Genomic DNA, 16,245 nt, shown 5'->3' on the forward strand with positions numbered 1-16,245 from the left:
CACGTGTGAATTTCTCTTGTCTTGAAAACCCTACAAGGTCACCTTAAAGTCAATTTCCTGCTCCACCAGACCTCTTCCAATAGGGATGCCTACACTGAACGCAGACCCCTACCCGCACAAGAGTAAACAGTGCCTCAGAGGAGACAATGTAATAATGCTTTTTATTACATCTAAAGATGTTTTACATAAACAGGTAACATTCATTAGGGTAAACCATTTTTTTTTCCAATGCATGTAATAAATATTTTCACTTGGTACTTTTATACAAACTGACATTGATCTACTATACATGTCTTTTAAAAGCCACTTTTTAAAACTTGTTTGGCATGCTGTATGGAAAACAAAGAGAAAAATTTTAAGGCAATGAATCACAGATTTATGTGTATGGAATAACTTTTTTTTTTTTAAGTTTTCTGTTTATATACACATTGTTTTCCCTTTTGTTAATTAGAACAATTAACAGCAGCACACAGCGGGGCCTCTCAGTAGAAATCTTAAGCTCTCGTCGGAAGGAAAAGAAGAACAAGAAGAAACAAACCCTTCAAAAACAGCATTATGAAAAAAAAACATTGAAATGTTTAATGTGGTGAAAAAAGGTATCCACCCCAAAAGAAAAGAAAGGCAAACTCATTAAGTGGAAGGTCTATCAGCAATAACATTCTTCAAAGGGTGAAGGGGATCTATGGTTTGGGACATGGGATGAAGGAATGCCATCTTGAAAACACTGCTAGACTGTGGTTTGAGTTTTAGCAAGGTATTAATTTTGGTTTTGCTTTTAGCTATTTTTAAAAACTAGGTCTCTAAGTAATGCCCACAGAAGTGATTGGGGAAAAACAGAAACAAAACAAAAGTCATTCTACCCCTGCTATACAAGTATCTCGCATCTGTGGGTATACGTACCACACCTATGCAAACCATTGTACAAAATACAGACACACATACAAGTCATACACACACACACACACACACTCCCATTAGTAATCAAGGACTCCCAAAAAGTGGCTGAATGAGGAAACCCCAAACTGTGTCCACACAGAAACAAACTCGAGAGTTTATGTCAAATGTCCACATTTTTCTCCAAGTGTTTATAAAGGAGCTGTGAAGGATTTCAGGGGCTGAGTATTTTTTTGCCAAGCAGTGTTAGCTACTCTTGTGGCCCCCTGGACAAATGTACTGTGCCTGTATGAAGCCTCAGAAATAAGAGCACACCTTGAATTCAAAAGGTCCCTTAACTGTGTTTATTAGCTCGGACTGAAGAAGAGACACATGAACACTATCTGGTTATGTCTTAGCTTTTTAAGGGTCCTTGGGGGGAAATGTCATCTCTGGGTTGACCAATATTGCTGAGTCCAATTTCAATGGATCTGACTTCTTCATTTTTAGATGTTGGATAATGCTTACGAATGCACCCGCAGGTAGTGACGGTATTAGCGAGGAAAAGCTTGAGGACTAGCAGACTCGCTGTCGCGTATCTCGCAGAACTCTCAGCTATTCAGTTAGCTTCAAAAGCTCACACTTGGTTTGGATAAGGCCCAAAGGTTGCAAAAGTTATCTGAACAGTTGGTAAAAACAAAAAAACACAACTCTCAACAGCTGCAGCCCAGTATGCACTTATACACACATTTACTCTGCAATACAATTAACAGATCTTAAACGCACTCGGTCGCAGCCCAAAGTGCATCGTCCCGCCGTGCAACTCATTCTGTCAAGGGAAACAACAACTCCAATATCTGGATCTTACTGCAGATTTAGCATGTCAAGAAACTGCACAGCTTTCAGTAGAAGCCCCCAGTGGACGCCTTGAGCTGAGCAAAAACGGCAGGTACGAATCAAGCCTCGGATAGGATGAGGATGATTCTACCAGTTCTCATTTAACAACGCTGCTGACACATGCGCATTTTTGCTTTCAGTGCTTCCACGGGTCCTTCAAATTGTCTCATAAGCGGGTTGCGTGTCCAATGAAGTTCTGTATTATTTTTTTGTGACAGCTGTGTTCGGCTTAAAAAATAAATAGGTTTTGGCGCCATACCAAGCTAAACTGAACTCAGAAAGGCTTTCCTGTTCTCTGCCCTTGTATTTAGACTTTTACTGATATTTAATAAATTATAAACTGGCCAGCGGTAAAGTACCAGCTGGACATGAATGGAACACACATGCATCACAGACATACACGCACACGCCAATCTATAAATACATATATACACACACATGTACATATGAACAAACATTTTCAAAATGCAACTCAGCTTTTAAGTGGCAAAAGGGATACATTTACAAAAAAAAAACCCACTGAAACAGGTGTGCAATCTCTCAATCTGTTGAAAAACTGAACCTTTGGAAATAAAAGCAAGTTATCAATGAAAAGTTCTGATGCAAGACAGCTATTTTAAAAAAAAGACGACGACATACTACCTTTTCTGGCTATGGTTCAAAGAACTCTGACACTGTTTTGATCCAAACTTGTGAGCAAAAAAACTTGCCTGGTTTCTCTCCAGCCCAATCCTTTTCCAATATGTTTATAAACCCAGAATTTTAAAACCTAGCTAAAATAAAATTTCACACTGGAGAGCAAGCGTGCAACGCATGGGACTCCTCTTCTACATCCCCCTTTTTCTTATTTTCATTGGAAAAATTCTCTTAACAACAAAAGAAATAATTTCCTCTTCACTTGTAGGATTCATTATTTAGCGAGAAAGGGACAGCTTAAATAATCAGCCACTTTGAATAGATGCCTTTCTAAATCATGCATATTTCAAAGCGGGAAAAGCTTCTGACAAACTTGAAGGGGAAACCAATAACAGCTTCACAGCTCAACGGTAAAATAAAGGAAGAAAATGGAAGATGCCTTCACAGACGTCAAAGCCAGGCACAGCGGAAAGAATTTACAGCAGAGAGGAGGGGAAGAGCCAATCATCTGAAAACATGTCTATATTCCACAAGAACCGAAGCTAGAATGGGCAGGATTTTTCAAATCATAATTTTTAAAAATAAAAGTGGCAACTTGTGATGCCCAGTTCTATGCATGCTTACTCGAAAGGAAGTCCCGCTGATTTTAAAGGAACTTTCACTCAAACAAAAGAAGCAAGAAGAATTTGACCAAGTAATTTTCTAAAAATCCCAGGGTAGGAAGCAACTGAGTTTAACCACCTGGCCAGGAAAAGTTTGTCTCGTTAAGAGATCTGACCCATGAAAAGAACCAGATAAAAACCTAAAAAAGATGGGAGTCCAATGAACACAAACACTGGAAGGTTCTGAACAGACTTTCAGAACTAGGGAACAAACAACGTCCAGCAAAGAGTGCCAGGGTGGGGTGGGGGTGGGGGACAATTTATATAAACGGAAGAATTCCATTTGCACTTAAATTACAGCGGAGAGGGGGGAACAGCCAATCAACAGGCACAAGGCTCATTCTTTCTGATGAGGCTGGTGCAGAAAACACATTCCCAGCAGACTGCAGCCTGAGGGGGAAGCGGTTCCTTTGCCTGTTGCGGTTGCCATCTGTTGGCATCGGAACTAGAAAGACCCCCCCACACACACAGAGCTTTGAAACTTCAAAAGCCACTTCACTTTTTTCCGTTAGCATCACTGTGAAAGAAATAAAAGGGTTATGTGGTTAAAGATCAAAACTTTCAAAAGGAAACCAGCACTCCAGACAAACAGAGAGGTGTAAAATCTTCGGTATCCAAAAAATCTAGTTTGGGAGGTTTTGTTTGGGGGCGGGGGGGGGGGGGTTGTTTGTTTGTTTTACCAGTCAAACCATCTTCTGTTTATATACAAAAGTACAACTGAAAATATAGTTTTGTTCTCTGTACATGTCTTAATATTTCTTTCCCCTACAAAAAGGGGAAAAAAGCTCATCTGCATTTCTAAACAAAAATAAGGTAAAACCAAGCCCCAAATCTCTCCTCCGGCAAGTCCAGAGCCCTCTCAACAGAGCTCAGTCCAAAGAAATAATGTCCGGGATGACGCCAAAGAGAGACGTCGGATCCGTGCTACTTCGGTTGGCCACTGGGTGGCCGTGGGTCTCTCGGAGGCTGTTGGAGGACACGAGGCTGCTGTTGCTACCGCTGTTGCTGCCGTTCGTGGCCGGGAGCGTGGCACTCCCTCCAGCATTGAGCTGGTCCAGAAACATCTGGGACGAAGCATAGGGGAAGAAACGGGAGTGCAAGAGTTCTTGATCGTCGGAGGCGGAGACGGCTGCGGCTGCGGCGGCTAGAAGCGAAGTGCCGTAATGCTGGGGTGGGAGGAGAAAAAAAAACAGCCAGCTATGAATATAACTGCAGCGGCTGCTTACAATCATCACGTGGTACAATCGCACAGTCCCGCTGCCACTACTTTACGACAAGCCCAGTTCGGAGAGCCCTCAAGTGTGCTGAAGGGTAATCCAGTTCCCCCTCCCACTGATTTTTTCGAGCGCTCACACTGTGCGTAGAGCGGCACAGGCAGCTGATGGGTAACAGCCAATTTTGGTAACCCAGGTGGCACTCCACAGAGCAACGCCTGCGTATCCGGACCACTCAGAACACCCAGTGGAATGTCTGCGCGTCAGGCGCCGTTTACGACTATGAGATCAGCAGCTTCCTACGGCCGTAGACTGGGAAAGGAAGGCTAAGCCCCACGGAGAACTGAATTACGGTTTCAGAGGACCAAAAAATAACGGGGAGAAAGGGGAACCGCTGCTGGATGCAAAGAATCACATCACGGGCTTCTCTGGCTAAGAGAGACACTTTTGTGCTTTTAACCACGTTCCTCAAATCAGTCTTTTGACAGCATCTTTGTAACGTAATATGTGAACTGTCAGCAATTTCTTCCTCTCCCTGCCTATGAACATCTGGGCTGGAAGAGGTTATTCTAATAATATAATTTGTTCGCTTACATTATTTGCCTCGTACCACCAAGCGCTCACCTGATTGTCTCCAGACAAGAAAGGGAAGAAGTCCAATCCTGTGAAAAGCAACGTTTTAAAAAGCAGTTAATTGTCTCAGCTGCAACGTCTGCCAAACCTCCCCCATCAGGCAAAGTTTTAACTGCAGCAGAATGCATTTCAGGAACACACACATTTTGGGAGAACAGATCAGTTACTTCAAGGAGGTGGGGTATGGAGCCAAATAAGCAAGAACCACACAGTAACTGCCACCTGTAACCCCCACAGTACGTTTGGAATGACCAGTTTGGTGTAGTGGTTAAGTGTGGGAGAGCCGGGTTTGATTCCCCACTCCTCCACTTGCACCTGCTGGAATGGCATTGAGTTAGCCATAGCTCTCTTATCTGGGAGAACAGGGTTTGATTCCCCACTCCTCCACTTACACCTGCTGAGATGGCCTTAGGTCAGCCATAGCTTTCATAGAAGCTGTCCTTGAAAGGGCAGCTGCTGTAAAAGCACTCTCAGCCCCACCTAGCTCACAGGGTGTTTGTTGTGGTGGGGGGGGGGGGAAGGTAGAGGAGATTGTGACCGCTCTGAGACTCTGAGATTCAGAGTATAGGGCGGGATATAAATCCAAATCACACTCCCTGTTTGTCCCTGGTTTTCATACTGCTGCTGGGAGGAGGGGGGGAGTAACACCAAAGCAGAGGCTCAGAGAGACAAATGTTCACATCCCCAGGCAGCGACAACACACCTGTGTGCCCTCCATTTTGGCTGCTACCCTAGGGACACACCTTTTGCTCCATATCTGCAATTCTGGGCAAAGAAACTGTTCATGGACAAAAAGTTAAGCACCCACGCCTGCCCTGCCCCCTGCCCCCCCCAATAACCCACACAAATGCACCATGTTGTTTTCCCCTGATCAAAATGCCAAAATCCTCCATAACTGCTTGTTCTTTCAGACTCAAACACTGAGCTCAGAGCCAGGCAGCACCTCAGCGGCCAGAAGATTTGGAGAGTTTGGAGCTCGTCACGTCTCTGATAAGTGGAACTTTGACTCTCGAAAGCTCCTACCCCAAAACTCTTGTGGGTCTCTAAGGCGCTCCAGGACTTGAATCCGGAACTTTTGCTACCCTCTGAAACAGACACACAAACTCACACCTGGCCATGGGGGGCGGGGGGGGGGGGGAGATTCCCAAAGCTGTGTGCAGTTCTGGTCGCCGTACCTCAAAAAGGATATTATAGCATTGCAGAAAGTCCAGAAAAGGGCAACTAGAATGATTAAAGGGCTGGAGCACTTTCCCTATGAAGAAAGATTGAAACGCTTGGGGCTCTTTAGCATGGAGAAATGTCGACTGCGGGGTGACATGATAGAGGTTGACAAGATAATGCATGGGATGGAGAAAGTAGAGAAAGAAGTACTTTTCTCCCTTTCTCACAATACAAGAACTCGTGGGCATTCGATGAAATTGCTGAGCAGACAGGTTAAAACGGATAAAAGGAGGTACTTCTTCACCCAAAGGGTGATTAACATGTGGAATTCACTGCCACAGGAGGTGGTGGCGGCCACAAGCATGGCCACCTTCAAGAGGGGTTTAGATAAAAATATGGAGCAGAGGTCCATCAGTGGCTATTAGCCACAGTGTGTGTGTGTGTGTGTATATATATATAAAAATTTTTGCCACTGTGTGACACAGAGTGTTGGACTGGATGGGCCATTGGCCTGATCTAACATGGCTTCTCTTATGTTCTTATGTTCTTAAAGCTAACTGCCTGCTGGATTCCCACTGGAAGGGGTTACTCCTGCGGAAAACACATTTCAAACCCGGAAGATTTCAGGCTTGCATTCGCCAGCCGCACTTAGAGAGAGAAGCGAGGCCTCTTTCCGGCTGAATCCGGCCACAAGACCAAGCAGCTCTGTCTGTGGCGCTAAGCTTGACAAGTGAAAACCAGGAGCCCACCTTGAAGGTCGTAAGGCATGGGCGTCATATGGAACGGGTGCCTGTACTCTTGGATGAGCGAGGTGTTGATGTAGCTGGTGTCCACCGCTGGAAGGCTGGGAGTTCTTGAAACAGGAGATGCCTGATGTGGGAGACTCAACAGGCTATGAGGAAGAAAAACAATATTTTAAAAGTCTGCGTTTTAAAACCCAACAGCGTCTGGGGAGGGGCAGGTCCAGTGTTCCCCCCTAAGCTGAGTTAGTGTGAGCTAGCTCACAGTTTTTTAGCCTCCAGCTCACATATTTTTGTTCTAGCTCAAGAAAAATGGCCCCAGAACAAGCTAATTTATGCAGTAGCTCACAAAGTAGAATTTTTGCTCACAAGACTCCGCAGCTTAGAGGGAGTATTGGTCAGGAATAAGGAGAAAAAACAAAGAAGAGAACCCGGAGAAGTAAAAAAGGTAATATCTACTGGCAGGAGTGACGAAAACAAGTCTATCTGACGCGGTGGTAAAGAAGGAACTGGCAGGATATTCGTGCCCACCGGGTAGGCATGCGCACTGGGAAGGAAGGAAGGAAGGAAGGAAGGAAGGAAGGAAGGAAGGAAGGAAGGAAGGAAGGAAGGAAGGAAGGAAGGAAGGAAGGAAGGAAGGAAGGAAGGAAGGAAGGAAGGAAGGAAGGAAGGAAGGAAGGAAGGAAGAGAAGTAGAGAGGGAGGGAAGATGGAAGGAAGGAATGCCTACCAGGTTTGGGCAGCAAAAAATCCTGGACTTTGGAATTACCGATTGGGGATTGGCGCTGGCGCTTCATCCCATGAGTGTGAAGCACACAGACCGCGAAGAAGATCTGATCTGCTATCAAAGTCTTTTCCAAAACGATGCCTCTTTGGCACTGAGTGTAGCGGCAAGTAGCTCAATTTTGATACAAGCATTGCAACTAAATCCCTTTCCACCACAGCCTGCGAACCACATCTCCTGCTCCCCCTAATTCAACTCCCCGCATTTCTGCCGCACTCAAAAACTCAGGAAGGATCAATTCCCCTTTGCAACCAGCCGCTCAGCTGGTAGATTAAAAGGTACAGAAAAAATTCTCTTCCAGCCTCAGACCAGAATCTGAAAGGGAGAGTGTAACCCCTCCCAACACACACACACACACCATGTTTTATGCCCAAATTCTTCAGCTGTACCAAATGGTTCCATCCCCTGGAAGTGGGGATGGATTTCATTAGGAGGCAGTTGTTTATTTGCCAAAGACAACCAGGTGTGTGGCCCATCTCAGGCTCCCTCTTTTTTGCGCCCTTCTCTGCAGTCACTGTCTGATGAGGAGACCAGAGAGCATTTCTAAAGGCTGTGGGTTCAAACAAGGACAACAGCCTGGTTCTCCACAAACAGGAAGCTTGACCCAAAGGCAGAGACGGCAACACTCCCTCGAGCACCCTCGCCTTGAGGTCAAAATAATCTAAAAAGGGGCTTTGAAGCAGGGAATTTCAATTCCATATTATATGCAAAGTAAGAACACAATTATTATGTAATGGAGAAAGAGAAAAATCAACTACCCTTTGGTGAACTTACTGTCTTACTGGCAGGCAATGTTCCCTCTAAGCTGCAGAGTCTTGTGAGCAAAGTCTTCGCTCTTGTCTTAGCTCTACTTTGTGAGCTACTGCCATTAAAGCTGTGAGCAACTGCATAAATTAGTGTGCTCTGGGGTCATCCTTCCTGAGCTAAGACAAAAAGGTGTGAGCTGGAGGCGAAAAAAACTGTGAGCTAGCTCACACTAAACTCAACTTAGAGGGAACACTGCTGGCAGTTTTGGGTGTGTCATCCCACCTCGATATCTGTACATCAAAAAACTACACTCGCTGAACGTAACAGTGTGCGATTGCAATAAAAAAGGCCAACGCCATACTGGGAATTATTAGGAAGGGAATTGAAAACAAATCAGCCAGTATCATAATGCCCCTGTATAAATCGATGGTGCGGTCTCATTTGGAATACTGTGTGCAATTCTGGTCACTGCACCTCAAAAAGGATATTATAGCATTGGAAAAAGTGCAGAAAAGGGCGACTAGAATGATTAAAGGGTTGGAACACTTTCCCTATGAAGAAAGGTTAAAATGCTTGGGGATCTTTAGCTTGGAGAAACATCGACTGTGGGGTGACATGATAGAGGTTTACAAGATTATGCATGGGATGGAGAAGGTAGAGAAAGAAGTACTTTTCTCCCTTTCTCACAATACAAGAACTCGTGGGCATTCGATGAAATTGCTGAGCAATAGAACGGATAAAAGGAGGTACTTCTTCACCCAAAGGGTGATTAACATGTGGAATTCACTGCCACAGGAGGTGGTTGATGCTACAAGCATAGCCAGCTTCAAGAGGGGTTTAGATAAAAATATGGAGCAGAGGTCCATCAGTGGCTATTAGCCACAGTGTGTGTGTGTGTGTGTGTGTGTGTGTGTGTGTGTGTATATATATATATATATATATATATATATAATTTTTTTGGCCACTGTGTGACAGTGTTGGACTGGATGGGCTATTGGCCTGATCCAACATGGCTTCTCTTATGTTCTTAACTGTCTTCAGTTCTTACCAAAAGAGGGTTTACTAAGTATTAATCTTTGCTGTAAGAGCTCCAACTGGAGAGCCAGTTTGGTGTAGTGGTTAAGTGTGCAAACCTGGGAGAACCAGGTTTGATTCCCGACTCCTCCACTTGCACCTGCTGGAATGGCCTTGAGTCAGTCATGGTTCTCACAGGAGTTGTCCTTGAAAGGGCAGCTGCTGTGAGAGCCCTCTCAGCCCCACCCACCTCACAAGGTGTCTGTTGTGGGGGGAGAAGATATATGAGATTGTATAAGCTGCTTTGAGTCTCTGATTCAGAGAGAAGGATGGGGTATAAATCTTCAGTCTTCTTCTTCCAGTATGGTGCAGTGGTGAAGTGTGCGGACTCTTATCTGGGAGAACCAGGTTTGATTCTCCACTCCTCCGCTTATAGCTGCTGGAATGGCCTTGGGTCAGCCATAACTCTAGCAGAGGTTGTCCTTGAAAGGGCAGCTGCTGTGAGAGCCCTCTCCAGCCCCACCCACCTCACAGGGTGTCTGTTGTGGGGGAGGGAGATAAAGGCGATTGTGAGCCGCTCTGAGACACTGAGTGGAGGGCGGGATATAAATCCAATGTCATCTTCTTCATTTCTCACAGGTCTATGGGTTTTGACTTCCCAAGGCCGCATTTAGCAACCCATGAATTGTCAAGAGTGCGGCAGCCGACTTCAGAAACACGTCACACACATGGCAGCTATGATGCCAATACTTCCTTACCTCTTATTGTTGATGGGCGATGCGGGGGACAGAGAAGGACAGCTCCTCTTGACAGATGGCTCCTCCTCCTCTTCGTCTGATGAGCTGTCAATGGTTAAGTCAATCACTTCCACCTTCTTATTTTTGCTCGACTGCTGATGCGAGGACACTTGATGGTCCACGGAAGAACCTAAACAGCCTAGAAAGGAGTCAGAGTGAGGCATTCCTAACCTGAAGTGTGGCACCCGTTAAGAAACTGAACGTAAAGAGCGCTGCAATTACCAAAGAAGCAAATGTACCAGTCAAAACAAAAGGGTGGGGGGAAGAAAGATTACAAGGTAAGAAGACGACGACGACTGCAAATTTATACCCCGCCATTCTCTCTGAATCAGAGACTCAGAGCGGCTCACAATCGCCTTTCCCTTCCTCCCCCACAACAGAAACCCTGTAAGGTGGGTGGGGCTGAGAGGGCTCTCACAGAAGCTGCCCTCTCAAGGACAACCTCTGCCAGAACTATGGCTGACCCAAGGCCGTTCCAGCAGGTGCAAGTGGAGGAGGGGGGAATCAAATCCGGTTCTCCCAGATAAGAGAGCTCTGGCTGACCCAAGGCCATTCCAGCAGCTGCAAGTGGAGGAGTGAGGAATCAAACCCGGTTCTCCCAGATAAGAGAGCTCTGGCTGACCCAAGGCCATTCCAGCAGCTGCAAGTGGAGGAGTGGGGAATCAAACCCGGTTCTCCCAGATAAGAGACCTCTGGCTGACCCAAGGCCATTCCAGCAGCTGCAAGTGGAGGAGGGGGGAATCAAACCTGGCTCTCCCAGATAAGAGTCCGCGCACTTAACCACTACACCAAACTAGTAAGGGCAGCCCAGGTCTCAGATTCAGCAGAAGCTCACAGGAGCACAACTCCTGAACCTTTCTGAGGGTTCCCCTTCTTCCTCCTCACCTACCTCAACCATTGAATAATAGGTGCAGCTGCATAACAATCCCTGGATTAGGAGAGCGGGCAGCCAGCCAGCCCCCAGGGGCTTTGGCACACCCCCAGCAGTCCTCATTAACCGCTGGAGAAGCCCACGCCACCCTTTCTCCACTTCTGATGTGATTTTGGGCAGTGAGTGGCTTGCTGGCCTTTTGACTGGGAGGGAAGGCAGCCAAGGAGAGCCCCAGGCGAGTGAGGCCTGCTTGGGCTGGCTGGATCTCTAGCCAGCCCAAGCAGGCCTTGTTCATCCGGGGCTCTCCTTTCTTGCCCCGGGTTGCTTTTGACCGGGGGGGGGGGGGATATGCTAATGAGTTATGCTAAGGAGCCCCACCACGTTATTTTTTCTACAAAAAGACCCCTGGGGCCGCCGTTCCACAAACTGACTTGACACTTACCTTCCACTCCATTAAAAGTGGAAGTCACTTCTTGGGACTCTTTTTTTGATCTCATAGGAGCCCACGAACCGTCTTCCTTAAACTGGATCTCGTCACAATCCGTGCAGTACTTCAAGATTTCCATGAACAACCTGCGAAAAGACGGCAGCATGCTGGTAAGAGACCCGGACTTCAGGCGTTGCAAAGAGCAGCCAGCTCTTATAGCTCCAGCTTTGTGGAATGCACTTCTGAATGAGATCTGGACCATGCAGATGTGAGGTTTTCTTTCACTGTTCATCTGAACAGAATTGATAGGCCATAAACCTAATTCGGCTAAGCCTGTGCAATCCAGGAAGATGAGTTTGGCTGCATTCTGGTAAGATGGCATTAGAAGAGCATTGGAGGGATGGGGTGAGGGGATACATCTAGGTCAAGATGAAGGCAGGGAATCCTTTGACATTTCTGATATTGCCTTGATCCACTTCTTCTTAACAACCTTATTTTTCTTTGTTCTGGGGAGAGTTTCTGTTATGAGGAGTCGTTGCTCTGATACTGGGGAGGGACGGTGGCTCAGTGGTAGAGCATCTGCTTGGGAAGCAGAAGGTCCCAGGTTCAATCCCCGGCATCTCCAACTAAAAGGGTCCAGGCAAATAGGTGTGAAAAACCTCCGCTTGAGACCCTGGAGAGCCGCTGCCAGTCTGAGAAGACAATACTGACTTTGATGGACCGAGGGTCTGATTCAGTATAAGGCAGCTTCATATGTTCATATGTTCAACTTAGCCCAGGGCCTGCAAAAAGGAATTGTAACACCAGGCTTTCTATTTATACAATGCTCTCCGCTTCCTCCCCTCCCCTCTTTCTCTGGGAATCTGTGATAAGTTAGACACCATCTGGCCAACTGGTTGGATTATATGTATATATTTTAATTGTTTTTAAACTGTTTAAAAAGATAAAGGTAGTCCCTGTGCAAACACCAGTCGTTTTAGACTCTGGGGTGACGTTGCTTTCACAACGTTTTCACAGCAGACTTTTTACGGGGTGGTTTGCCATTGCCTTCCCCGGTCATCTACACTTCCCCCCCTGCAAGCTGGGGACTCATTTCACCGACCTTGGAAGGATGGAAGGCTGAGTCAACCTCGAGCCGGCTACCTGAACCAGCTTCCGCTGGGATCGAACTCTGGTAGTGAGCAGAGGGCTCTGACTGCAGTACTGCGGCTTTACCACTCTGCGCCACGGGGCTTTTAAAAAACTGCTTACCTACCGTGTAACCTGCTCCGAGTCCCACAATTGTGGGGGGGATTGCTCTCTCTCCCTATTACTCTGGACCTAGCATTGCAAGCCGTAGTGAAATGGCTCAGGTAGTCAACTGAAATTGAATCCAGCAAAGATAGAGGTCCTATGCCTTAGCCACAGCAGCCTGGGCAGAGAGATCCCTTTGGCAGCCTTTGATGGGACGCCACTGCATCTTAGGCGGATAAGGCAGTTGGTTCCATACCTGCAGCGTAACGACTTGGCAACAGTGATCCATGCGAGGGTCACCTCGAGAATAGACTACTGTAACGCCCTCTACATGGGACTGCCCTTGACTCAACTCCGGACGCTGCAACTGGTGCAAAATGCAACGGCCAGGTTGTTATTGGAGCTACCTGTACGGGAGCACATCCAACCTGTGCTGGAAACGTTACATTGGTTGCCTGTAGCATTCCAGATTCATTTCAAGGTGCTGGTCATAACCTTTAAATCCCTACATGGCCTGGGACCCGTCTACCTTCAGGATCATTTCTCCCCATATGTGCCCCAGAGAGTGCTACGTTCAGGGCCCCAAAATCTCCTTCAGATTCCTGGACTGAAAGAAGTTCAATTGTCCACCACTAGAGCCAGAGCATTTTCAACAATAGCCCCCCGCTCTGTGAAGTGCCCTCCCCGAAAACATCAGGGCCCTGCAGGGCCTGCCACAGTTCCGCCACGCCTGAAAGACCGAACTATTTAAGCTTGCCTTCAATGGTTACGGGGAGGCAGCAAACGTCCCACAGCACTGACAATCCCGCTGGACAAATATAGATATTCAGAAACATCGACGTGCATCTTGGATTTAACTGTTGTTAGCCGCCCTGAGCCCGTTAGGGGAGGGCGGGATATAAATTTGACTGACTGACTGACTGAATAAATAAATAAATAAATAAATAAATAAATAAATAAATAAATAAATAAATACCTATTTCTCTCTCTCTCTCTCTCTCTCTCAAATAAATAGAACATTTATTGGTTTTAAACAATTTTGTAAATAATAACATATGGTTACAATATTTAATTTATGTCCTTACTATCCCTAACCCATGATATTTTCAACCCCCCCCTCCATTACTAGACTTCCGCTGAAGTTATATACTTAAGTTCAATTAAAAAGGCACCCCTAACCAATCAAAAATCAATGTCTTTCTTTTCTCCCATTCACATTAAAAAATTGTCCAATGTCTTTTTACATTCCACTCTTGCTCTATGTATCCTCTAAATTTCTTCCACTCCTTTTTAAACAGATCCAAATCATAGTCTCTTAAAGTTCTTGTTAGCTTGTCCATCTCACTCCACGATAAAACTTTCACAATCCAGTCCCATTTCTCGGGTATTTTTTCTTGCTTCCACAACTGCGCATACAATGTCCTAGCAGCTGAGAGCAAACACCAAATTAAAGTCCTATCTTCTTTTGGAAATTTTTCTATTTGTAGTCCTAGCAGAAATAAATAGAACATTTATGACCCTGTCCTTCCTCATGGTTCAAGGCAGATGAGACCAAGGGTGGAACAACAGCTGGGTAGCAAAGGTACCCAAGTACTAGCTTTTGTGTTTAAAGCTTTGGACCTCCTTTACTCTCTTAGTAGAAACTACCTCTAGGAATTTTTTCTAAAAAGCTGAAGGTCTGAGCTTCACATATGAACATACGAAGCTGCCTTATACTGAATCATACCTTTGGTCCATCAAAGTCAGTATTGTCTTCTCAGACTGGCAGCGGCTCTCCGGGGTCTCAAGCTGAGGTTTTCCACACCTATTTGCCTGGACCCTTTTTGGAGATGCCGGGGATTGAACCTGGGACCTTCTGCTTCCCAAGCAGATGCTCTACCACTGAGCCACCGTCCCTCCCATTCACGTTTGTTAGCAACAGAACAAGACTCCACCCACTGAGGGAGACTGGAGCTCAGACACTTTAGCAAGAGGAGCAGCTGGATGGAAGTCCAGTCAAGCACCTCAGAGACCAGCGAGAGCTTCAGGGTAGAAGCTTTTGAGAGTCGGAGCTCCCCCGCAGCAGCTGCTTCACTATACCGGGCTTGTCCTCGACTCCCAAAGCCCCTCACCCGTCAATGATGAGGTGTTCGTAGGGGGCCTTCTTATCACACACAGGGCAGACCCAGGTGGGTTTCTTCTCGTTCATTTGAATATACAAAGTGGCATCGAAGCACTGCAGGTGGGAACAGGTCAGGCACCTGCAAGGTATCGCCAGTCGCATTTTACCAAGCTGCAAAAAAGAACAACAAACAGTGTCAACAAACATTGTTACTTTTTTTGAACAAGAAATTCAGAACGCTGTACTTGAAGCACACATACACACAAAAACACTTCTCTGGTTAAAAAAACTGCATTTCTTTTGGTGTAGTGGTTAAGAGCGCGTACTCTTATCTGGGAGAACCAGGTTTGATTCCCCACTCCTCCACTTGCACCTGCTGGAATGGCCTTGGGACAGCCATAGCTCTCTTATCTGGGAGAACCGGGTTTGATTCCCCACTCCTCCACTTGCACCTGCTGGAATGGCCTTGGGACAGCCATAGCTCTCTTATCTGGGAGAACCGGGTTTGATTCCCCACTCCTCCACTTGCACCTGCTGGAATAGCTTTGGGTCAGCCAGAACTCTCTTATCGGGGAGAACCGGGTTTGATTCCCCACTCCTCCACTTGCACCTGCTGGAATAGCCTTGGGTCAGCCAGAACTCTCTTATCGGGGAGAACCGGGTTTGATTCCCCACTCCTCCACTTGCACCTGCTGGAATGGCCTTGGGTCAGCTAGAGCTCTCTTATCTGGGAGAACCGGGTTTGATTCCCCACTCCTTCACTTGCAGCTGCTGGAATGGCCTTGGGTTAGCCATACCTCTCGCAGAGGTTGTCCTTGAAAGGGCAGCTGCTGTGAGAGCTCTCTCAGCCCCACCCACCTCAAAGGGCATCGGTTGTGGGTGGAGAAGATATGGGAGATTGTAAGCCACTCTGAGTCTCTGATTCAGAGAGAGGGCGGGGTAAAAATCTGCAATTCTTCTTCTATAAAGCACGCAACTCTAGAGAATACCAGAGACCCAAAGCGCATTCAACAGTGGCACGCTGCAACTCTATGTATGATGATGATGATGATATTGGATTTATACCCCTCCCTTCACTCTGAATCTCAAGAGTCTCAGAGCAGCTTCTTTCCTCCCCCACAACAAACACCCTGTGAGGTAGATGAGGCTGGGAGAGCTCTCCCAGAAGCTGCCCTTTCAAGGACAACTCTGCAAGAGCTGTGGCTGACCCAAGGCCATTCCAGCAGCTGCAAGTGGAGGAGTGGGGAATCAAACCTGGTTCTCTCAGATAAGAGAGCTATGGCTGACCCAAGGCCATTCCAGCCGGTGCAAGTGGAGGAGTGGGGAATCAAACCCGGTTCTCCCAGATTAGAGAGCTATGGCTGACCCAAGGACATTCCAGCCGGTGCAAGTGGAGGAGTGAGGAATCAAACCCGGTTCTCCCAGATAAGAGAGCTCTGGCTGACCCAAGGCCATT

At 46.6% G+C, this 16,245-nt stretch overlaps 1 protein-coding gene across 1 annotated transcript in view; it reads right to left on the minus strand.

The window, feature by feature from the left end:
- Positions 1–142: 142 nt before the first annotated feature.
- The window catches only part of PIAS1 (protein inhibitor of activated STAT 1), a 95,445-nt gene continuing 79,342 nt past the window's right edge, over positions 143–16,245 (minus strand). Inside the window, exons 9-14 of the mRNA XM_060260115.1 lie at positions 14,800–14,960; positions 11,471–11,601; positions 10,119–10,296; positions 6,826–6,968; positions 4,907–4,944; positions 143–4,234 (exon numbers count right to left, since the gene is read on the minus strand). Of these exons, the coding sequence (XP_060116098.1) occupies positions 3,938–4,234; positions 4,907–4,944; positions 6,826–6,968; positions 10,119–10,296; positions 11,471–11,601; positions 14,800–14,960 (948 nt within the window). The 3' untranslated portion in view covers positions 143–3,937. The remainder of the gene's footprint in view (positions 4,235–4,906; positions 4,945–6,825; positions 6,969–10,118; positions 10,297–11,470; positions 11,602–14,799; positions 14,961–16,245) is intronic.

This window comes from Heteronotia binoei, chromosome 19 (assembly GCF_032191835.1).
Source record: "Heteronotia binoei isolate CCM8104 ecotype False Entrance Well chromosome 19, APGP_CSIRO_Hbin_v1, whole genome shotgun sequence".
Classification (NCBI taxonomy): domain Eukaryota; kingdom Metazoa; phylum Chordata; class Lepidosauria; order Squamata; family Gekkonidae; genus Heteronotia; species Heteronotia binoei.